The 23,833-nt window shown below is 37.6% G+C and overlaps 1 protein-coding gene and 1 pseudogene across 3 annotated transcripts; both read right to left on the bottom strand.

Annotated features, from left to right (window-relative positions):
• Positions 1-382: 382 nt before the first annotated feature.
• LOC148847105 (glycerol-3-phosphate dehydrogenase SDP6, mitochondrial-like) lies at positions 383-13,780 on the bottom strand. 2 transcript variants are annotated; one of them, XM_088952479.1, is made up of 7 exons: positions 13,328-13,780; positions 8,011-8,484; positions 3,356-3,687; positions 2,463-2,623; positions 1,866-2,124; positions 842-1,139; positions 383-750 (listed from the first exon to the last, which is right to left on the bottom strand). In XM_088952479.1, exons 1-7 carry the CDS (start codon positions 13,683-13,685, stop codon positions 737-739), a joined length of 1,896 nt encoding a protein of 631 aa, XP_088808605.1. In that variant the 5' UTR covers positions 13,686-13,780; the 3' UTR covers positions 383-736. The 2 variants fall into 2 exon arrangements, with proteins under 2 accessions (XP_088808605.1, XP_088808607.1); XM_088952481.1 differs by lacking the exon at positions 383-750 and having other exon boundaries at positions 834-1,139; positions 13,328-13,770.
• A 2,760-nt stretch (positions 13,781-16,540) lies between these two features.
• LOC148847104 (tetraspanin-8-like) lies at positions 16,541-22,533 on the bottom strand (annotated as a pseudogene). Its single transcript, XR_016100706.1, has 4 exons — positions 22,528-22,533; positions 22,211-22,350; positions 18,161-18,516; positions 16,541-17,512 (listed from the first exon to the last, which is right to left on the bottom strand). The product of XR_016100706.1 is annotated as a tetraspanin-8-like (transcript).
• Between the last annotated feature and the right edge of the window lie 1,300 nt (positions 22,534-23,833).

Below are 23,833 nucleotides of genomic sequence, written 5' to 3'. Positions count from 1 at the left end.
TAGGCGTGGGCAGGAGATCTGGAATCATCAAATCCTTATAAAAAGGCAGCCCAATGCACAAAGCTCCCGCCAATGCAGGATCTGGAGAGAAGCAGATGTATGCTGCCTTACCCCTGTGCACAACAGAGAGGTTGTTTTCGAGCCCTGATCACCCAAGTTGCAATGGAGGGAAACTTATGGTCGTGTCTTAAACTAAGAAACATGTTAGATTAGATAGCAACAGCCACAACATATTTAAAACATCAATGTGGAAGAAAATGAAAAATATATAGACTTGGAATATATAAGGATGCAGTTGTTTACCCATTGTGCCATTGCAACCTTTTTTTTTTTTTTTTTGATAGGCCATTTGCAACATCAAAATATAACCACCCAGCCAAAATTAGCCACAAAATAAAAGGAAAAAATTTACGTGGAGAATCAGTGGCACATAAAGATATTAATTACACAAGACACTGAAGCCCACAGACGGGGGAAATAACTTAAAACATGGTATAGAATTTACAAATTCAAAAGAATCAAAAGCCTCTCCAGAGATGGGAAAATTGTGAAAATATGTGAAGTGCAGTGGTGGTGCCAAACCACTGAATCAAGTTTGATTAACATGGTAAATAAAAACAAACTATAACTTCCTCGCAAGAAGAGTTTGGGAGATTTCTCTTACAACCACTTGTGCAAGGAAATCGATCATGGAGATCCAAAACTAAGCCTTCTAGAAACACATTATTTTCCAAAATCATAACCCTAACCCTGCCAAATTCAGTGACAACAAACCTGTGAGATTATAGAAATTGGGAAAAGAACTATTCAAACTAATATGAAAAGCATAACTATTACATACCTGTATGCTTACCATCGAGGAAGTGAGCATTTTTAGATGACTTAAAAGTTTCCAAGAAAACTTCTGCTTTATGTAACTCTTCCTTCTGCCTTGATTCGTTCCATTTGTGTTCAGTGGCCAGTATTTGAATTATGCGTGGCAATGCTCTACCTGCTGCATCAGTATCCAGAAATGCAAGCCTAGATCTCCTAGAAACAAAATCAACAGCAGACTCACAGTACTCATGCCGGGCACAGTATGCAACCTCGGCTTCCAAAAAAGGATATCCATGGGCAAGCCGCTTCCCAAGATTTTCATTCTAGAAAGTCAAATGAGAAAATTGGATTTACAAATCTAGGCCATGGAATTATTATATTTCTAAATTGCTCTATTTATTAAGATTTATGAGACCATAATCCATCATTAATAAGTGTTAGATCCAGGAAAATCTGTAGACGAAACACCCATTGTTTAACCCATTAGAAAAAAAATCGATCTTTTAGCTTAGGTGAATCGTATCTTGGAGATAGATAACTTAATAATATCATACAATAATTACCTGCTTTAATTTCTTCCTTTGTTTTTGTTATTTGAAGTTCCCAGACTATTTTGCATTGAATGACCTGCCTAGGGCTGGATTTGACTGACCAGAACTTTTAAATTATAATCATCAATGTTTTAAAAACCGACCCGGAACCAGAACCACTTTAGCCACCGGATTCCGGGTCAGTGGTTCATTGTCCGGATCAGCAGGTTACTGACCAGCCAACGGCTTTTGGAAAAGGAACAGTTCAGGGGTGAAACAGAACCAGTTGCCTGAATGGTTTCCAGGCTGAAGGTCTGACTATCTGGGTGAATGATGGTTGGAAGACCATGATAATCATAGTTTAAAATATTTACTCACTTTATCAAAACCCATGATATACAATGGAAGTCATGATAACAGAATCAATCACTTATTGCCCAAATAAGTCACAAAGGAAATCTGTAAAATTTTGTTCTGCAACTAACAATAAAAAGAACAAAGCTTAGAGAAAAATCAAACCTGAGCTATGGCAGCCACTCGTTCAGCTAAAGTTCCATAAGCATGAGATAAATGTTTGGCTGCAGCACTGTCCATTACCCCTGGAACAACCTCACCATTATTTGCTTTCTTCATTCGAACATATTGTTGAGCAATCACTGTAAATGAAGCAGGATCCCAACCATCTCCCCCAACAATTCGCAGGTGGTTAGTCAAACAGCCATTGGTTGGGCTCAATTTGCCAGATTTTATAGCTGCATTAACCGCATCTTCTGCCATGCTGGAATTGGTTTTAGTAAGTACGATACCAAAAGGATTGAAAAAGGTACATACATGTGCTGAGTTAATGGACCAAAATACTGACTTGAACTGAAGGAAGAAAAAAAAATGCAAATTCAATCTAATGATTTACTTTTATTAACTTAAAGAAATACTTTCCATTTTCAAGCAATACAATCTCTGGTGATATTTCTAGTGCTGAACAGTAATTCCGGTTAAACACAATGGGCCAAGCCTCAAGCAAAAAAGTCTCCCCATGTTGTGGAAATTTGCTCAAAATGAAAGACATCCACCCAGAATTCTAGGGAAAAATCAACATTCTATCCAAATGAAATTTACCTTCTGTATGTAGTCCATTTTCCACCTGTAATTGTGATTAATCCAGGGTAATCTTCACAGACAACATGATCCCTAGAAATGCTCTCAGTGTTCTTTGCTGAAGGGTCCATCGCTAATGGTCGAATACCACTCCAAGCAGAGAGAACATCTGTGCGGCGTACCTGAATATAGATAATAGGAGAAAATCATGTTAGAATAATTTTTTCATGAGTGGGGGACAAATGGACAAAATTGGAAGATACAATGATCGAGTTACTAATCAAGCATTTTCTAATGTAAATACATTTCACATTTTCAATAACATTGCTAAGCCTGGGATTGCATGGTTTACAAGTATCAGCATGTATCGAAAAAACTCAACATTGCAGCCACAAGGGATAGTCAGAGATTGATACAACAACAGATAGGCAAGGAATTGCTACAAGGAAAACTAGAAAGAAAAGATAAGTTCCTGGCAGAGGAAGGCTTCAAGATAAGGATTGTTATACCTTGGCTGAGGTACACATGTGTAATGGAAACTAGATGGATGCCTTTTAGAAGACAAAATATATAGATGCTTTAAAACAGTTCCTGCCAGACAACTATGCTCTAGGATGGGAAAGAAAGCAACAATACTAAGAGCTCCAGGAAGAAGCTTGCAACAGAATAAATTAAACTAAATATTAATAAATTCAATAAAAGCTTGAAGTTTTATTACCAAAACCAAAATTAGAGTGCAAAAATAACAATAGTGCCATATTTAAAGGAATGGTTATGGTCATCCATCATACTGGATAGAATAACAGAAAAGGGTGCACCATGATCTGTCCTAGCTATGGAGGAATGCAAATTTCTGTTTTATGACATAAAATACTCTTATAGGCAAAAGGATATAGCTAGCATGAGACTCAAACCTTAACATTAAGGTAATCACAGATGGCATCCAGTATGAATTGTATCTCACTTTCACGTGGTTCTGGAAGCATTGTAATTGTAGTGCTAGAATCTGTTGTTCCTGCAATTGTTCTTCCCAACCATGGCAGCATGAAAACAACACGGCCATCCTTGGTTTTTGGAACAATTAAGCCCATTCCTTCTGGAGAATAATAATCAGGAAGAACAATGTGAACCCCACTGCTAGGACAGATCATGGACTGTGCACCCTTGTCTGCAAGCTTCCTCACAGAGTCACAAAATGGCCCAGCGGCATTAACAACAACTTTTGCATATGTATCAAACTCCTTGCCTGATGAACTTGGACAGATCGTAAGAAACATAAGAAGTAAAACAAAGCATTTTAGTTATCTAGCTACACACAGACTTGCTATATAGGAAGGAAAATTGCAAGTTGCAACGTAGTATTACTTGAGTTTGCAATGTACAGAGCAGGTCAGACCTCAGTTTCATTTGCTGAAATCCATAATTTACCAGAGATTTAAATAATTTAAAAGAATGTGTATTCCTATCCTGTAATATGCAAAAACTTACTGATATCCTATGCAGACTCCATTCCATATGATCTTAAAAAGTTAGATCAACTTGGAACCTCTGGACATGGTGACTTCAAACTCTATCTGGAGCAGCCAGAATGCTCCAAATACAACATATTTCATGCACCATTATTTTGGTTTCAAGAAGGGGGGGGGGGGGGGGGATGAGTAAGGGGTTGGAGGAACATCATGGATGAAAATAAAGCAAACAGTGGCCAAGAGAATTGAAAAAATAACAAAAGCAAAGATCATAAATCATAATATCAGTATCCTCAAGATAGGTATATTACTGTACCATTGTACCATTGTGAGCAATATATTTTTCATTGTTTTTTTTCCTGATAGATAAAAAGAGGATATTATTAATATCAAGAAAAACAAGTATCACAAGCAGCCCTTGGAGAGGCGTGAACTGCGACCTCTCCTAACCAGGAAACTAAACTAACTGGAAAAACATAGCACAGCAGGAAAAAAAAAAAACAAATCACAATTGAGCCAATTACAATTGATCCCTGTTTGCCCCTTGCTTGGCTAAGTAATCAGACATAGTATTATCTGATCTCCCCCACCCATTGTAATCTCAAATTCATATTTCTTGCTAACCACTTGAATTTCTCGATTTCATCCCTGTAGCACCAAGAAATAAACACCAGATCCTTCAACCAACCCACCACCACTGACCACCTTAGAATCACCTTCAATCACCAAATTCTCCACTCTTAATTCATTTGCAATCTGGGTTCCTTGTAAGGCAGCGAATAATTCAGCCCTTATTGAGTCTCCTACTCCCACAGGACCCGACAATAAGGCCATAACATCACCATCCTTATCTCTAAGAAGCCCTCCAGTGCCAAAGGAACATGGGTTGCCCTAATTACTCCCATCAGACTTCAGCTTCAAGTATCATTTAGGAGGAGTCCAGATCAAATTTATCGTGTCCTTCGAAGAGCTGTTTGTCACCACCGACCAATTCCTTCAAATATCATCAAAGGAGAATTGGTGAAAATTGTCCAAAGTCTTTAGCCAATGTATTACCCTAGTCATCACACAGTCCCAAACTTATTCTCTACTCTCCTCTTGGAAGGTTCTTGCATTTCTTTCTTTCAAAATGGTCCATTCACCTATGCTCTAGTACACCACCACATTACCTTTCCCCTTTTATTGGGCAAAAAAAGGTTGATGTTACTTCTGTTGGCAAATTCCACCTGCACCCAAACAAAGAAAATAACCAATCCCAAATAGTTGCAGCAAAAGGACAAGGACAAGAGATTAGTAAGTGTTTACTTTCAAGGTGTTTTATACATTTTCCAAAGTGTTTACTTTCCCATAGAATGCTTCCTAGCAGTAAGTATTGATTTTAGGGGGGACAGGCCTGCACACCTCCTTGGCAGGGAAAAACAGAGGATTTAGAGACTAACATAGGGACTTAAAAAAGAAAACACAAGAAAAGGAGCCCTTAGGGTGTGGGAACCAAATACACCTGTCTTGTTTAGGGGATTCCAAACAAACATTACCAAGAGAAGACAAAAGCCCAGTCACTGAAGCAGACTCCCCATCCCTCAACCCTCTACAAAAACCAAAATCTCAACTCAAAACTATGGGAGAAACAAAGAAGTGTAAGGAATGAGGAAACAACCTTTTTTATACAAAGAAATAGAGTACAGAGAAGGGTAAAGATCCTTAGGCTCGATTTGGAAAGAGTACGAATACAAATATGTACAGTGCAAATACATACAAAATAACACAAAATACAAGGTTTTGTACTCTACATATTTGTATTTGTACTCCTTCCAAATTGAGCCTTAAGAACAACATTACCAACCCAAATAACCTCCCAAAAACAAACAAAAAAAATTCCTTGAATGCACATCATACTTGATAAATTGGAGAAATTGAGAAAGAATACTATGATAACCTTCCAAGGTGCTTCCAACGGAGCCCAACATGATACACCACCACATGCCACAATCTCTTCCTCTCCAAAAAGGCCCCTTGAAATTGACTAATTATAGATGGGAGTATTGACTCAATTCTCAAAGACAATAATACCTTATCTAGAATTTCATAAATGTTGGTCACCAAACTAATTTGTCTATAATCCTTTGGGTGCTTAGCATCAGTCTTCTTCAGAATGAGAGCTAAAAAGTGGAATTTACTCTACGACTAATTATGTGCTTCTCTACAAATTCCGTAAAAACCTCAATAAAGATCCTTTTTCAACACTTCCTGGTAATCCTAATCAAGGTTCAAAGTATCGATACAAGCTGATAAGCCGGTAAGGCGTATCGGCCTCTATTGGTTTTTTTTGTGTTTATTTATTTATTTTCTTTCGAATTTGGTTCAGAGGGGTCAGTTTAAGGCCCGACTACCCTTTGAACCATGGTCTAACCCGAAACACCCCATGTAGGGGCATATCAGGAAGGCCACAATACGATACATATCAGCCGATACTGGCCGATACGTAACGATATTTTGAACCTTGATCTTGATAAAAAGCCATTGTAAAACCAAATGGACCTAGGGCTTTAGATCTATCCTTAGAAAATGTTGCTCGCCTAATATCCTCTTCTTCAAAGTTCAAATTCTCTCCCCAACCACCTTGATGCATCGTCATTTAACCTTTACCAATCTAAACCTTCATTGTTATTAATGTGGTGAGGCATGGGTAGTCAATTAGACTTCCCTAGTCAATGCAATGAATAATTGGCACTTGGATAATAAAACTAGTAACCCTGCCAATGTGAACTCGTCTTTCATTGCTGATCCCAAGCTTGGATAAAGGAGGGTTCCATTAGGTTGGAAACAGGCACTAAATGCTAGGGTTTCTCCAGAAACGGCATGGTGCACTCTAACCCGAGTGTAGTGTTAAGCGGGAAAGGGTTTGTTAGAATGGTCCTCAGCAACGCCTGATTGTGGTGTCAAATAGGCAAGGATTCCCATATCATTCTGGACAAGAGTGGGTAAAGAAGCTAGTCTAAGAAACATGACTTCATTTAACCACTTGGAATATAGAAACATTAACAAGAAAAACTATGGAATTAGTAGACACTATGAAGAGGAGAAGGGTTAATACTGCATACCTACAAAAAAACTAAATGGAAGGGTAAAAATGCTAAAGAAATTGATAGCTACAAATTATGGTATACGGAAGAAGTGAATGGTAGAAAACTGTGTAGCAATAGTAGTAGATAAGGATTTAAAAATGAAATTGTAAATGTTAAAAGAATTGGGGATAGAATAATTTTAATTAGACTTGTTTTAGGTTAATAACATTAGTCAACCATAGGAAAAGATATGTTCTAAATCCAAGGCATGGATGCAATCTCATATAGGAGTAAATATAGATTGCAAATATGTAATAGAAGAATAAAATAAAACATTTATTTACAATCTTTGTTTAACAAATATAAAATAGGAAGATTGGCTGGTCTAAAATAGAGAGGTCCAGCCTTTCTGTTCAAAAAAAGAATGCACCTTGATTATTCCATGTGCTGCCTTATTTGTGGCAAGTCCTTACCAGCACACTACGTATTGGAAGAAAACTTAAGAACTCACAGTCTTCCTTTATTATGTGCCTTATTTCAATTTATATACCATAAGAAATGTTTAAAGCAACTAGCAAACATATAACAAAATAAAAGCACATATGATAGCATTTTAAATAATTAGAGTTCAGCCTAAAGAGATAAAGCTTTGAGAAAACTTTATAGTTAACAAACTATAGATTAGTCAATGGTTAATCATCCCAAGTGACCACATAATGAGTAACGACCACCTAAATGAAGCAGTCAGCGTGGTCCTCAAATAATTAGCTGGTCAACTAGTTGATGCTCAGAAAACAATGATATTTTTCCTATAAAAAGTTCATAGGTGACAAATATAACATCCTTTAACTCCTTGTGCACATTATATGGTGCATTCATAAAAATAAAAGAAGAAAATTTGAATTGATTACATAAATAAGTTCAGTTGATTTATCATTTAATTTACAAGCTTAAAATACGGAGTAGTTATGCAACATGTAAAGTAATAAACTACAGTAGCTCATAATAGTGTTTGTAAAAATATGACCATGGTACCTGTCAGTTTGTTTCGGATACAAACACCAACTATCCGTTCCGTAACATCATCCTTAAGAAAATCTATCACTTCTGCATGGTTAAGCACTGCTGCACCCGCCAATGCAGCAGTGCATGCCAGTCCAACATTAAGTCGGGAGTCATTCATCTGTCCATCATAGTACACAACTGTACCCTTCAAGCTTTTGTCATTACCCTTCCTGGCAAGAGTTGGAAAGAGTTCAATTGATTCTTGTGCAGAGTAATATCGAGAAAGATGTAGAAGGTGTCTTGCTGCAACCAGATCATATAGTTTCAACCCCATCCAATAGTACACTACTTCAAACCAATCGAAACATGGTGTCATGCATGGCAAGGCTTGACACAAGTGGGGAGCATTTTCAATAACTTGTTTACGTTCCTTGAGTGCATGGAAAACCAACCTCAGTTGCCCATAGTCAAAGTTAAAAACAGCTTTCTCCAAATAGCGAACCCCTATAAAAATTCAACAAACTATATGTACTGAATAAAAAAATCAAATCCCATTCCAAAGAACTACACCAACAAGCTAAATATATGATTTGGATAATGTAAATTCCTAGGATTTTTGGTCATCGTATTGCTACTTTCACTGCCATGAAGCATTATCAGCCACCCAATCCAATCTTACTTAACATTCTGAAACTAGCTATGCCAGAAAAAAAGTAAATCTATATCAGCAAAAACACATACTGATAAACCAAAAATACAAAACGGAGTTGTACAACACCAAAAGAAATTATATAGAAAAATAGTCACAGAATGATGTCTATACGTAAAACTTAAGCTTCAACCAGGTGGAATTCCAGAATGCCCTGAATGTCTTTAACATCATAAAGCAAGAGTCCACATGCTTTTGGTGTAAGCCTAGTCCAGGAACTTATGATTACTACTATTCAATTAGAAAGTATGTTGACACTACAATTTCTGCAAATAGACCCAATGAACATGCTTGTATCTAATGCCCCAACGCTACTAAATGCTGACCCTGTTTTGTAAGGCAACTGAATTTCGACTTGCCTCTTAAATTATAACACTAATCTTTTTCTTATTTTATTAATAAATAGGATAACATATTAAAATTAGTTTAATAAAAAGAGCCCTTCTTTTTCCAGAAGCAATCATGAAAGCATGCATTACAGTAATCATATGATTATTATCAATTTTTGAGGATCTAGAGACACCATTTTAGTGGCCAAACCTTCCAAGCCTATAAATATTTTGCCAAATTGATCTCCTATATCACATGAGATCCATTTCATATGTGCAACCCAAGATTACTAGCATAAAAAGGAGTAAGAATAAATCTCCTATGTGGTCCAACAATCCAAAACAAGTGGTGCATCCATCTAGTTGCATAAACAGCCTACAGCCCCTACACTAGATCTGAATACACAATAAATAGTTCAATCACATAAGGACCAGCCAAAGGGACATCTGCATGGAAAGTTGGAACCACTGGCTTGAAAAATCACGGCCCAATATATATTTTCACCCTTGATTTTCGGGAAGGAAAAAAAAAAAGAAACTACCTTATTAGCCACATGTTGCTCAGTAACTTATGTCCATTGAGTTTTGCAAAAAGAAAATAATTTTTGTATGATATGCAAGCCTCCAATTAGGCCCAAATTTCAAATACCATAATTCCATATTGTCATTTCTGATCTACCATGAAGCCATGCACCCATGAAGAGCTCACCCACGGATGACCCAATCAGTGCTCAAGGTCCACCAATATGACACTTTGGATGAAAGGAATGCATTAGTTTTATACAAGTTTCAATGCTTACCAATTTCCATTTAGTTTGCTACTTTACTACAACTTCTAGTCTACAACCTGTTCATTTGCTAGGAATATTGTCAATTGTAAATTGTAATTTAATTATTTAAGTTTTCATGGTTATATAGTTTATAAATTTTAATAAAAATTCTAAAAGTATAATATTATGTATTTGGGATGTGTCTAAGAACCCATTTTTTGGGCTTACCAATTCAGACTCCAGGAAATGCTTCAGATTTCAATTCCTTTATCTGAGTCCAGGCAACACTGCAGTTCTGCTTTTATTTATTATTTTTAGGTATCATTTTCCAATACTTGTATCATAACAAATTCCATGAGATGAAATATTCATGAAGTACCTTATAGTAAAATTCACTATAAGGAATCTTCCACGTGATGAGATGAGCTATTGATGTTCTGATTTAGTGAAGAAAGCTAAAACACAAGGAATTTTCCACCTGAAAACTTGTTTGGGCTCAAAATGGGCCCAGACATTCCTCTTGCTACCATCTATTAATAGGACAAATTTGAGCTCAAAAACCTTTGCTATGTGGCTAAAATAAGTCCATTTTTTGGGAAATTTAATATTAGAATATTAAAATTTCAAACAGCCAATTTGACTTGGGAAAGTACTGATAAAATATGATGTACAGTGGTGGTGTTGGCTGGAGGATTGAACAGGTGGCCAATCCAAATGGCCCCATATTTGTTGGATGGTTCACAATAGCCAATTCATCCATTCATAAGGAAGAAATATGGTAGGCTGTGCAAATCTTGGATGCCAAAGCCTTTGTTTTCCCTTATCAGGTATCTAAGGAGCCAAGGACCTTCTGTCCTCGAAGATAGCCAATCATTACTACCTGCCAGTCTCCTTCAGCAATCAGGTCAATCCAGCCTATAAACCCTGGAGGAGGGTGAGTAATTCAGCACTTCAGCTCTCAAGGGATTTCCCTCAGCCACTGACCCTGAACAACTAAGCATGATACTTCTTGCCTGACCTCTAAAATGCCACCAACCCACTGAAGGAGGAAATTAAATCAACTTGAAGCTGGATATGCAGTTGTCTTTTATTTATTTATAAAGTACTTGCTTTTTCAGAATTTCTTAAGAGTTTCCATGAGATATAAATGATGTTTTCTGCACGGTGGAAGAAAGGCATGCGTGAGTAGTGGATGCCCTAGAAGACAATAAAAGGTTTGGATTAGTGGATATTACAGCTATATATATAAAATGTATGTTACCAGCTAAGAAGTTTACGCTTCAGATTGAGAACCCCAAACAGGCCTAACCTCATGTATAACAACTTAGAAAGCGGATTTTTGAACTTCAATTCTGGTGCCCTACTGCATTTCCCAGCATACGGGAGATGTTAGAGATGAAAAGCACAAAATCTTTAAGGCCTTCTAAGGCCTAACATGTGAAGCAGACTCTAGACTCTAAAGAGATGGAAGTGAGGACAATGTTGATGTAAATTGATCTTTTCATATCAATGCATGAGCATCAATTGTGGTACCTATAAAAAGAAGAACATAAATTGTGGAAAAGATATCATTTTAAAGAAAGATATGGTCTGAGAAAGATATGGAGTGAATGAATTTTTTTATCCATCCCAAAGTATTTTGAGTTGAGTCAAAATTGATTTATGCGAATCAAACTCTTAGAGTTCACACTATCGTACAGAGCAAGTAGATCCTTTTTCTGATGACGTAGATCCTAAGGCAAAAAAGGGGCACTTTTTGACCTTAAACTGTACATAATAATGTTTTGTTCATAGAGAATTGGGTTCCCTTCCCTGATGTTGGCATGTTGCGTCTATTTTTTTACAAGTTCCTTTGGAAAATTTCAAAAAGATATGGAATGACCAAATTTTGCACTACAGTTGCAGCAACTTTAATGGATATTTAACAATAGAAGAAAAATGGAAGGACAAAAGTGAAAGATAAAGAAAACACAAGGATAGGCCCTTGGAAAGGAGTCCTGTTCAGTCATCAGTATCTTGAACACTGGACCAGACAAACAGATAGCTGAACTATTTTAACCATCACTGATTACGAAATTAAGGTCAGCTTCTGAACCATTTCCTTGATTTGGTTTATATATAACAGTTTGGAAATGTTCAAGAGATAAATGTTTAGATCAAGTAATGTTTGTGTTAGGTCTATAAATTTACTTTTGTTATTTTTATCTCTCTGCTAGTTTTTTTTTTTTTTTTCTTTCCTGGTTTTTGTTTTCAAAGTTTAAACAATTAGAATCAGACAGTTGAACAAGCTGCAAACTGCCAATGCAATGGTCTGATATTTGGTGCAAGTTTAACATTGGTCCTACCAACCGATAGAGAACAGAGTCTGACCATTGTAATGAAGAGTCTCACTTGTTGAGAAATTGCAAAACAGGTTGTAGAGAGCTTCTGAAATATGAATATGAAACAAATAAATGTCTTGCATAAATATTTTGCACTAGGACCAAAAGCACCCAAGAACCAACAACTTGAATTGGAAGACCCAATGAACTCCAAAATCCAGACAAATAAAGAAAATGGGACTACAAACTTTACAGAGAAATTTTAAATGATTAGGAGGGATTAACTATTTCTGCACTTTGCAAAGAAAGGGACATAATAGTAAGATGATATCATCAAGGTCTTCATAATGCCATTCAATAACAAACCCAATGAGTACACTGAATAGCCATAGTATCCCCCCTTGTGTCCTAGATTCATGAATCTAAGTTTAAAAAGGTTATATTTTCCAAAGAAAGCAAATGATTCTGCGCCAATAAGACCAAGCCATTTAATTCTGAATCAGCAAACTGATCAAATCATTGCTAAACAATTTCCTATGCTTTGTTTTTTGCTATTAATTCTTATGCTCTTCAGTCACTAATATCTATAGTTATAAACAGGACTAAAAAAATTGCTACAAAATATACTCGTAGAATTAAAGACGACTAGTTTTCTTTTTTCTCTAACAAAAATGCATTAGACCAGTTACAATATCTAAATAATAAAAAAAAAGGAAGGGAAGTATACAAAAGAGGTAAAAAAAAAAGAACTTTTTTCGCATTTTAGCAGATTCTGTCTTCCACCTTTTCATATCTGCGCATAAACTAAACCAGAAGAAGAACAATTTTACAAAAAAAAAAAAGTAAAGTAAAAGCAACCAATGCATATTGTCTTATTGAAAAGAATAAAGCCAAAGTTTGTTTTTTCTTACCCTTAAAATCAAATTCAAAATCGCAGACTAACAAACATCAGAACTTGCTAAATAATAAAAAGACAAGACGAAGAAGGTGATGAAGAAAATTAATTCAAATAATAATGCCAACGGCACTGTAGAATAGAACTTCATATATTAAACTATTATCTATGATCTTGACATCCTTCCTTTTCAGAATCAAAAACTTAGATGAGCGACCAGTAAGAATAACAAACACATTAAAAGAAGACTAGATATTTAATTGGAAAAGAAACAATACAACCAGAAAACTATCAAAAAGAAGCGACCAAGAGCCTTCACATACCACCATGAATTAGCTTGGTGGACCTGGAGGAAGTCCCCGACGAAAAATCTTCTCTCTCGACAAGCCCAACGTGGAGCCCCCTCGACGCGGCATCTAGCGCGACTCCACACCCGGTTGCGCCACCTCCGACAACAAGAACATCGAGAGGATTGACCGAACTGGCGGCCATCAAAACAGATTCTTGGACTTCCCTCGACGGGACAACAGCGTTAACGTCGTTGATCTTGCTACGAATACTGTAGATATTCCCTCGATCATTCTCGGACAGGACTGGGTCCCTGAAACCCAATGCACCATAAGCTCCGGCAACCGCAACAATGGCAGCGCCGAAGCCCTTCAATCGAGTAGCGGTGGTCATGGAGGAAATTCTTGGGATTGCAAGACTCCGACTCGACTCTGTTTTTTTGCCGGGAACGGAAGCACTGCCACATTTCACGTTTTGTTTTTCCAAAGATTGCGTATACTATATTCAATGAATAGTAATGCCTTGTCAATTTACCAAAATGCCACGGATCGTTCATGGATCTTGTTCTTTATACCCGAACTGACCATAACAACCTTTATTATTTTCCATTATTCATTTGTATTTTTTCTATAAACTATTGTGTATTTTCATAAATCCACCATAACCATTGCGAACAAATTTTTTTCTTGGTAAATTTTTTAATACCTCGATTTTCCTGTTTATGAAAAATTAGTAAAATCGGTTAAAACCCGACATGCAATGAAACCACTAAAAAACGGTCGAATTTTCACAATCCACCTGGGTCATTAAATTACTATAAATTTTAAAATGATAATAGAAATATTTTCAACATTTCATTCCTTTGGACTTAGTGTGACTTTGTTCCTCAAATTTTAAAATACGATAATTCATTATTTGAATTTTTACAATATATCAATTCATTACCTATCATTAACCAATTATTAACCAATTGTTAACCAATCGCTAAATGCCCTTGAAAAAGATACAAATACCTTTTAAGTATTATCTATTTTTTTTATCAACCATTCAAACATAAATAAAAAATTAACAGTATTTGTCTCTTTTATTTAAGAAAGTTGGGGTCCATAATGCCCATGAGACATGTTTCCTTCTTAAATAAAAGAAGCAAGAATTTGGGATTATTAACTTTTTGTCAATGTTTGTGTCGTTTTCAAACATTGACTGATTAATAACTGGTTAACAGCCCATTAACAATAAGTAATGAATTGACATGTTTTAAAAGTTTGAATACTGAATCATTGTATTTTAAAGTTTAAAGACCAAATTAACAGTAATTACAAAGTACATGATGCTAATCGGAAGTTTTTCCTAAGGCTATGTTTGGTTTGAAGGAAAAGGTAAGAAAAGGAAGAAAAAGGTAAGAAAACCCATATAAGGCTTGTAAAAGTTTTCCTACTTTTTCCTTCATCCAAACACAACCTAATTTTATATATATATATATATATATATCTTAATGAGGGCAATTTAGGCAATTCAAGATTTCTGTCGTTTTATGTTTGTCCGTATCCATTGCCGAATGGAGAGACTATCCGACAACAGGAACCAGGAAAACTTCGGTAATTACTTGCATTACGTGAATTGTTTGGCGCATGTAAAAGTACTTACGTGGATTGCCTCTAGGTTTTATGTTATTTGCTGGTTGCAACTTGCAAATAACGCTCCCTCTCTCTCTGCATGTCTCATGTGACAACGTGACGACAGAGGGGGCTGGGCTCTTTGGTCATTGGACATTGGAGCAACAGTTGAATTCGAAAGCGACGGACAAGATTGACCGGCCCTTTTTCATCTTATGTCATTTTGAGTTAGAAACCTTAGAGCATGTATTTTTTTTTAGGGATTTTTAGACCTTAGAATTCAGATTTGAACTGCAAACTTACAATAACATTAATTTCGAGGTAGCACTTACCTCAAACTGTATGATAGAACGAAAATTTTAGAAGTGGACTGAACGGTAAAAACCCCCTTTTTTATTGCCCACTGGCACAGGTAGTAATCTTTTTTTCCTTTTTTTTTGTTGATAGATGGTTTGGTAGAGATTCACTTGTGCAGTCATGCTTATAGAGGTAGTAATCTCGAGTTCCATCCGTGAAAGATACACTAAACTCGCATCGTATTTCCAGCAACTCTCAGTCATTTGTATTGCAACAGCTGCTGGAATCTTGCTATGGGTCACAGTGGTTCCGGTTGAGTTTAGGCTAATTTCATAGACGGAAACTTTATTCCCACAGTATTCTTCAAGGGCCAATCGTCGATCTTTCTCCCCTTTGTCTTAGCCCTCAACTTCCCATTCTTTGGTGCTGTTGAAACCATCTCCATCCATGAAAGATGCTCTAACAGCACCAGTGCTGTCGTTTGTATTGCAACGACTGCCAGAATACTGCTATGGGTTACCGTGGTTCTAGCTGGGTTTAGGCTGATTTCATCTCTTGATAGTAGTAGTAGTATTGTGTCTTACTATACACCTATTTGATGTCTCTCATCTAGATTTGTATGCCTTTATAAGATATTTAAATATAAATTCGCTTTCAACAGCTACTATCCAGCTGTTCTTGCACCCTGGTTATTGTTACCTGTGTGATGCCATGTTCCTTTCTCTTCTACGGCGATGAAATCCCTTTTAAAAACTAATCAACACGTTGCCCCTTCCCCCTCTCTCTTTCTCTCTCTCTCTCTCCTCATGAGTATGGTAAATCTAAAGTCAAACGAGGGTCCGGATGTAGTAGGCATGTTAGTAAAGCGCATTAGGTAACCACCAAATAGTGCCCAGTGCCCATTGCCCTTAATTTGACATATTTTTTTAAGTTTTTCCATTTTGGTTATTATATAAAAAATATTATCTTTAATGAAATTAAGGGCAAAAAATTGCCCTTATCGGCTGTAAGCCCTTTCTAGACTTGGAAAGCATTCTATGAATTTCCAGTAATTGATATTGCTGTTAAACAAGATTTTCCTTCCTCTAACTTGTTTGGGAGGGCTAGCTTGTTCCCTTTGGGAAGTTAAACCTTACTTTATCCCCCCCCCCCTTTTTTTTTTCTACAAACTCCTGTAACGAAAGTTTACTTGTTGATCCCTCCGAAAATGCTGTAGTGAGGGATCGCTAGCTTGATCAATTGCCCATAGCAGCTTCCTCTGGCTCTTTGAGGACAAGTTTCTTCTTGTTACCTTTAATTAGTGCCCCTTTGGATGGGTTGAACTCAGTAACATAGTGCCTCTACCAACAACTGGATTCTCAGAATCGCCTTTACTAAAGAACTTTTAACAGCAAAAACAACTGAAAATAGAGCCAGAAGGACGAGTAACGTAGGAAAAGTAAACTGGACTCAACAAGCTACACTAACACCTACTAAATTAACAAAACAAGGATCTACCTCTACAACCCAAAACTAAAAATACAAGACGAGTTTAGTTTAGAATCTACATCGAATTATCAAGATACAAAGACTATATACTTCTGTCAAACGAAAGATTGCTGTAAGCTGGAACGCTGTGTCGAAACTAACCAAAACCTCCTCTTCGTACCATTCTCTTTCGCTCTCTCTCTCTCTCTTTGAGAGTTTTCAAACCAAGCACATCTTTGAATACTCAGATCTGCTGCAAACCCTTGCAGAGGAGGTGGCAGAAACGATGGGCTTCGATCGCCGGTTGTAGAGGCGTCGGAGGTTGCAGGGTGGCACAACCGGTGATTGGTCGAGAGAGAGCTAGCGGAGGCAAGGAGGGAGCGAGAAGAGAATAGGGGGAACAGGGATGAGTTCAAATCACCATTGGGCGCCCCACAAACGCATCACACAATCAAACCGAGACACCTGTCCTCCCACACGAGCTCCATCTTCAACTAGTACGGAGATAACGGAACGGATGTTAGCTCCATCTTCAATGCTCGACCCTCTCTCTCCGCTTCCATCTTAGATCAGAATCCCCCCGCAATAAACGTGGGCAGAGTTCTCGTGGGCAGGAGATCCGAACTCCTCTCCAGCATTGGCATTCGTTCCGGTGATCACACCGCTCGAAGGTAATCAGCTCCCTATTGAAGTAGTTGAAGCAGAGCTCTCTAGTGGCGTTGTCCCAAGCAGCGCAATCAGTGAGGGTGCTTGTTGTGTTTGTTTTGTTCCAGACAGTTGGCCTCTCGGCCCTCTCTACTGGAAATTGCATCATGCTGTTGGAGGCTTGCAGCATCACGACTGCAATCACAATAAGCAACGGCTGCATCAGTTTTTGAAGTAACGGCGGATATCAATTTTTTAACTAGAAAACTTATAAATCAAAGCTGTGCTCCGTCACTCGAAAACGGAGAACAACATTCTGATTTCTGGCAAAGTGAAATATAGAAAATTTAACTTTTAATCTAAATGGGATCTCAGGAAAGATTGAGAAACCAAAATTGAAATAACAAGAAAAATAAAAGAAACCAACATTTTACAAATCCAATGTTGAGCAATCAGTCAAAAAAAATCCATGTTTCAATAAGTAGTTTTCTAATAAATCCAACTACAAAATGCAGTGAAAATTCAGTCATACAGTCGTGGTGATAGATGGTAGATACCCAAACCAACTATGAATTATACTAAGAATTGAAGGAAATTTTCTCTAATGCCTGTTTCAATGAATAATGCTATCAAACAGGAAGAAAAAAAGTAGGAAATCCAAAAATGGGAGGGGCAAAACGTTTCAAGATATAGATAAAAACGGATTCTGCTTTTTTGAGAAATTATGGCTAATACTCAGAAAACGAAACATCAAAACTAAAATCTGAAAAAAAAATACCCACATTCAGATTAGTATAGAAAGAATAAATAAAACAATAGTAACAAGGGTATGGTGTTACACACTTGAATCAATGACAAGTGCAAAGCATAAAACTGTTTAACTGTGTCGGTGGCATCCCACTATTGCAAACATGGCTATCCACCAAGCAACTCTTGATTTTTTTTCTAGTTTTTGTTGTTGTTAACCCTCTTCTGCAGCCAATCTGAATAGTCCCCCATTTATGATCCTTATACCCTTTACCCGACAAAACCTTTCCCGCACCCTTGTTAATCACCACGAAAGCGAAGATCTTGAAGCATAAAAGAAGAATAATGAAGACGAACACCACGCAAAGGTAAATACAGAGAAGCCATATGACCCTGCAGCATGCGCAATGAGTCTAACGAGAGACACCAACATGAGAAATACCCCAAGAGCTGTAGAAACCCAACAAACAAGTGGGCCCACACAGGAAAAGCAAAGAGAAGCAAATGTATATAACTGGAAATAGCTATGCATATTACTAATACAAAGCATACAAAATACAAAGATAGGCAGACAATGTATCACACACGTGCACTATTGTAACTTAAAATTACATTACATTTACTAACATTAGTTGGAAGGTACTCACCAAAAGACTACATTCCACCCTTATTAACTAACTTGGACTTGCTATAGAGTGCTACTGCTCTCTAAACTCGGATTTTACACACATGCACTTATACAACCATAGGGGGTGATCCCCTATTTATATTTGAGCATGCCGTCTTACATGAGGTGGTTTATCAAAAGAGTTGGTTTCTAAATGGTCCACGTAGGACCCTTTATAGCCAAAGTCGGTTCAAGAACCGACTTAGAGAAGTCAGTTGTTGACTTCTCATTTCTCCCCTTCAGCAATGACTTCTCTTTAGTTGTCATCCAAAGTCTTCATTTTGCTTTAGGCCTTGAATCTCTTTTCTTGCCTTTTGCCATCTTTCACTTTGACAGGCATCTTCATGATCGATTGGTTCTAAGTTGCTGACTTCTTCCGCGAGTGTGACGTCTATATACTTAGCGTTAGGGCGTCTAACCTTAGTTGACCTTCGCAATTCTTGTCTTGGTTATTCCTCTAGCTCCTCCATTTGACTTGGTTTAATATCTTCAGCTGTCTTTTGCTCATGAACACCAGTGCTCTATGGTCTTGAAGATTTTTGAGTATCATATGAGCTAGGTTGGGGTTCTAAATCTTCTTTCTCATTTATCTTCTCTTGTAAATTCTCTTCCACAATTTCAAAATTATATAGTATAATTCTCTCAGATGACCACCAAGACATAGCTTCATCGAATACCACATCTCGAGATGTATAGCAACGATTGGTATTCGGATCATAATACCTCCATCCCTTTCTTTCACTATCATAATCGAGGAATATACATTGAATGGCCTTCTTGTCAAATTTGCTGCATAGATGATTTGGCACAAATACATAACATACATAACCAAATACGTGAAAGTAACTTACAGTGGGTCGACGATTCCATAACTTCTCATATGGTGAGAGAAAGCCAAGTGATGCTTGTGGTAGTCGATTGGTAACATGTGTTGTAGTCTTCATGCCTTCTGCCCAAAATCGTCCTGGTACACTTTTACTATACAAAATGCTTCTTCATACTTCAACTAAATGATGATTCTTTCTCTCAGCTACTTCGTTCTGTTGCGGAGCATTTGGACATGTCAATTGTCGTCGTATCCCATGTTTCCTAAGATAATATGAGAATTCTTCTGATGTGTATTCTCCTCCATTATCAGTGCGGAGGCATTTAATTTTATGTCCAACTTCTTTTTCAACCTTCTCTTTGAATTCTATAAAGTTTGAAAATGCTTCAGATTTTTCTTTTAAGAAGTACACCCATAAGAAATTATCAATAAATGTTATCATATACCGCATCCCAGTGTTTGATTCTTGCTTCACTCGTCCAAACACGTTAGAGTGAATGAGCTCCAAAGGTTGTTTAGCTTGGAACTCTAACTCAGTATATGGTAATTGGTGTGCCTTACCATATTGACATCCAGCACCTACTGTGTCGGTCCGTACTTCCAATTGAGGGAGACCTTTCAACATTGACTTTGCCACCATTACTTTGAACCTGTTATATCCAATATGGCCAAGCTTGTATGCCAAAGATCAGCAGTTTCATTACATCGAGTCTTTTCTACATAAGCTGATTTAGCAGACATTACGTAGATAGACTCTATTTTTCATCCTTCCATAAGTGGTGCCTCCGGTGTATGTATTCTCCGATATACTTTAACATCGTTTGGACCAAACACTACATAATTACCAAATGCAGTTAATTGAGATATTGATAATAAATTCTTTTTACCTGGCACATGGTAGACATTTTGGAGTTGTGCTTCTTCCTTGTTGAATCGCAGGATGCATAATGCTTGACTAATATGGGTGATTGGAAGTCTTGCATTGTTAGCTGTAATAACAACTCGCTTGCCTTTATATTCTGGCATAGATTGAAATTTCTGTTTATCTCCTGTCATATGATTTGAGCATTTAGAATCAATGATCCAGTCTTGACTATAGTCAACTACTCCATGATTTGGTGCCAATACCGTTGAATAATCTTCAACAGAGCAACCATGCTCATCTGGCTCTATAATACAATAGGAGGCTTCGGCTTCCCATTCTTCTTCACTTCCTTTATCTCCTTGCTGACTGGATGATGTTATTGTATTTCCTTTAGCTGGTTTTCTTTTGTTGTACTAGCATTCGCGTGCATAATGGCCCTTCTTGGAGCAATTGTAACATATTACATTGCGTCGATTATTCTTGTACTTCTAAGAAGCTCCCCTTTGTTGATAACTTTCCTTCTGTTGATGAAACTTAGCAGGCTTCTGCTGCTCAGGCCTTCTGCTTGGCCCCTTCTTCTGAGTGAGAAGTGCTTCTTCTGTTTCTTTGATCGAGACACTAGCCATCTGCTTATTTAGTGTCTCTTGGTTGGTCAACTTATTTTCTAATTCAACAAGGGATGGTTGTGCTGACCAGCCTCTAATAGCTATCAGAAACCCATTATACTCAGGTCTCTACCCTCGTATAATTATTCGTCTCACTCGAGTTTCACTGATTGCAGACTCTTTATCTAATAGAGAGATTTCATCATAGAGGCTCTTTACCTTTGTAAAATACTGGTTGATTGTCATCAGTCCTTGACTGATCAATGCAAGCTCATTCTCCAACATCTGAAGTCGTGCTTCATTTGTTTTGGAAAATAGTTTAGATAAAATATCCCAGGCTTCACTTGGAGTCTGGGCCTTTTTTATATGCTCTAAAATTCTTTCTCAATAGTAATTTTAATAGGGAGCAATAGTTTCACCTCTGATTGTTACTTCCAATAAATCTTCGCCGTGTAAATATGACTCCATGCATATGCGCCAACTATCATAGTTATAGTGGTTTAGCTTCTCTATTCCTGTAAGTATGCTAGCTAAACCCACCATTATGATTGGTGAAATCCTTCTCTACTGCCTTTCACCAAGAAGCTTAGTCCCCAGACTAATTGGCTTCACAGCGTCACGCTGCTCACAATGGATGGTTCTAATCTGGCAGAGTAACAGCTAGATCTTCGTTACTCAAACGTCAACCCGACAGAATGACAACTTCGGTCAACCTGACTTTGATACGAAATGTAGAAACCCAACAAACAAGCGGGCCCACACAGGAAAAGTAAAGAGAAGCAAATATACTATAACTGGAAATAATGCATATTACTAATGCAAAGCATACAAAGATACGCAGACAATGTATCACACACGCACACTATTGTAAACTTAAAATTTCACTTACTAACGTTGGTTGGAGGCTACTCACCAAAAGACTACATTGCACCCTTACTAACTAATTTAGACTTACTACAGAGTGCTACTGCTCTCTAAACTCGTAGGCTACACACACCTGTACGTACACTTATACAACCATAGGGGGTGATCCCCTATTTATATTTGAGCATGCCATCTTACATGAGGCGGTTTATCAAAAGAATTGGTTTCTAAATGGTCCACGTGGGACCCTTTATAGCCAAAAGGTTGAATCGGTTCAAGAGCCGACTTAAAGAAGTTGGTTGCTGACTTCTCAAGAGCGATAATGGGTTTCTCAAGGAACTTCTCGTAATCAGTGTTCGCTCTGTTTGCTAGCCATATTCCTCCTCCCAAGATCGGAATCGAGAACAAAAAGACCACAAATTTCAGAGTTCCGATTAAGTTGTTACTCGCTTAGAATATCTTCCCTCATTCTCGAAATATCAATCAATCTACTATAAAACAGTTGAGATCAAGACAAACACAACAGGAACACACACAGGAGATAATTAGAGATAGAGATCAACGACGGATTGAAAAGAATATATATAGTTGCTATTCAGGACTCGGGACTTTCGTCGATTCAGAGTTTGTTCATACAGTCATTACATAGAAGGACGGAGAGTACCTCCGGTGTGTCTATTAGAACGGCGGTCCGGAGTTCTCGCAAGCTCGGATGGAGAGTAACTGGAATGGGGAGAGATTTTGGTTTTGGATGAAATTTGGAGCTAGTGGCCGTCTCGTTAGTTCTGCACACACCAAGGGGGAATTCATGCGGGAGGACACTTGGTGCCATTCGATTGTGTGAGACGTTTGTGGAGCTCACATTTGAACAGGGATTGAGCGCCCATTAAGGTGGCGTTTGATTGTACTTTTCAGTGGTAAGATCTTAAGACATTGCTTTTTTTTTTTCAAAAGAAAGAGGCAACTTTCATTCATGTAAGTGGCTTAGAAATACATGCATCCTACTGTTTTCAAAAGGGACTATAGATAACGCTGATTTACAAACCATATATGCTAGAATATGTGCAGCTTGGTTATTTGTTCTATTTACATATACCAAAAAAAGACTAATGAAGGCTTCCAGAACCTTGGCTAGCCGCGGCTGATGTAGCTTTTCGATCCACAGCTTCTTTGGCTTTGAGATATCGTGCAAAAAAGTCTTAAGCTGCATGGAGTCACTGTATACTGTAACCGAAGATAACTTTTGCTTGTTTGCTGCCTCTAATCCTGTTAGCTCCGCATCATAAGGGCAGGTTGCCTAGCAAAGTGCTCCTTCGTAGATGGTTTCCTCTCTTGATGATCGTTGGAGGATGAAAGCTCGTCGAGGATGAAAGCTCGTCCTGCACTTCCTGTTATAGGATCATAAGAGCCATCAATTTGCAAAGTGGCCACTCCCCTATGGGTGGTTTCTGGGAACTGTACATTAGCACAACTTCCCAAGACTTTTTGTTCCTCTCGTGGTAGGTGGGTACTCCATTTCCCTATGATTTCCTAGGGGGTATATGTGATATTCTCAAACTGCTTTTTGTTCCTTGCATTCCATATAAGATAAAATATTATACATCCCCTTCTCGTGATCTCTATTGCTACTTCCTTTGCATGTGTTGACCTGAGTTTTTGATACCAATTTGAGAGGATTATGTGGGCCGGTTGGTTGGATATTACTTCTGGGTTTAGTCCAACCTGGGTTGAGCACCATATGGCTTGGGTGAAGTGGCAGTGAAAGAAGAGGTGGTGAAAAGTCTCAACCTCGTTTGAACACATCACACATGATAAGTCTAGTTGGGCTAACCAACCTCCCATAGCATTCTCCATATAAATAATTGGAATCAATATGGAATTCTCAGCTTCCATAGCAGTTTCCAGTCAAAGAATGTCGATGAAGGTGTGGTCACTTCTGAGG

This window comes from Nelumbo lutea, chromosome 6 (assembly GCF_056320005.1).
Source record: "Nelumbo lutea isolate HS-2025 chromosome 6, American lotus-T2T, whole genome shotgun sequence".
NCBI lineage: Eukaryota > Viridiplantae > Streptophyta > Magnoliopsida > Proteales > Nelumbonaceae > Nelumbo > Nelumbo lutea.
Note: the sequence above shows the minus strand (reverse complement) of the source record. Positions and strands in the feature narration are given on the sequence as shown.

Bases quoted from the DNA above. Each gene is read 5' to 3' on its own strand.
- LOC148847105 (XM_088952479.1), bottom strand. From the start codon at position 13,685: ATGACCACCGCTACTCGATTGAAGGGCTTCGGCGCTGCCATTGTTGCG. The intron at 3,688-8,010 runs GTACCATGGTCA...CAAGTTCATCAG, and splicing joins TATCCGAAACAAACTGACAG to GCAAGGAGTTTGATACATAT. The intron at 1,140-1,865 runs GTTTGATTTTTC...TTGACTTTCTAG, and splicing joins GAGTGGCTGCCATAGCTCAG to AATGAAAATCTTGGGAAGCG.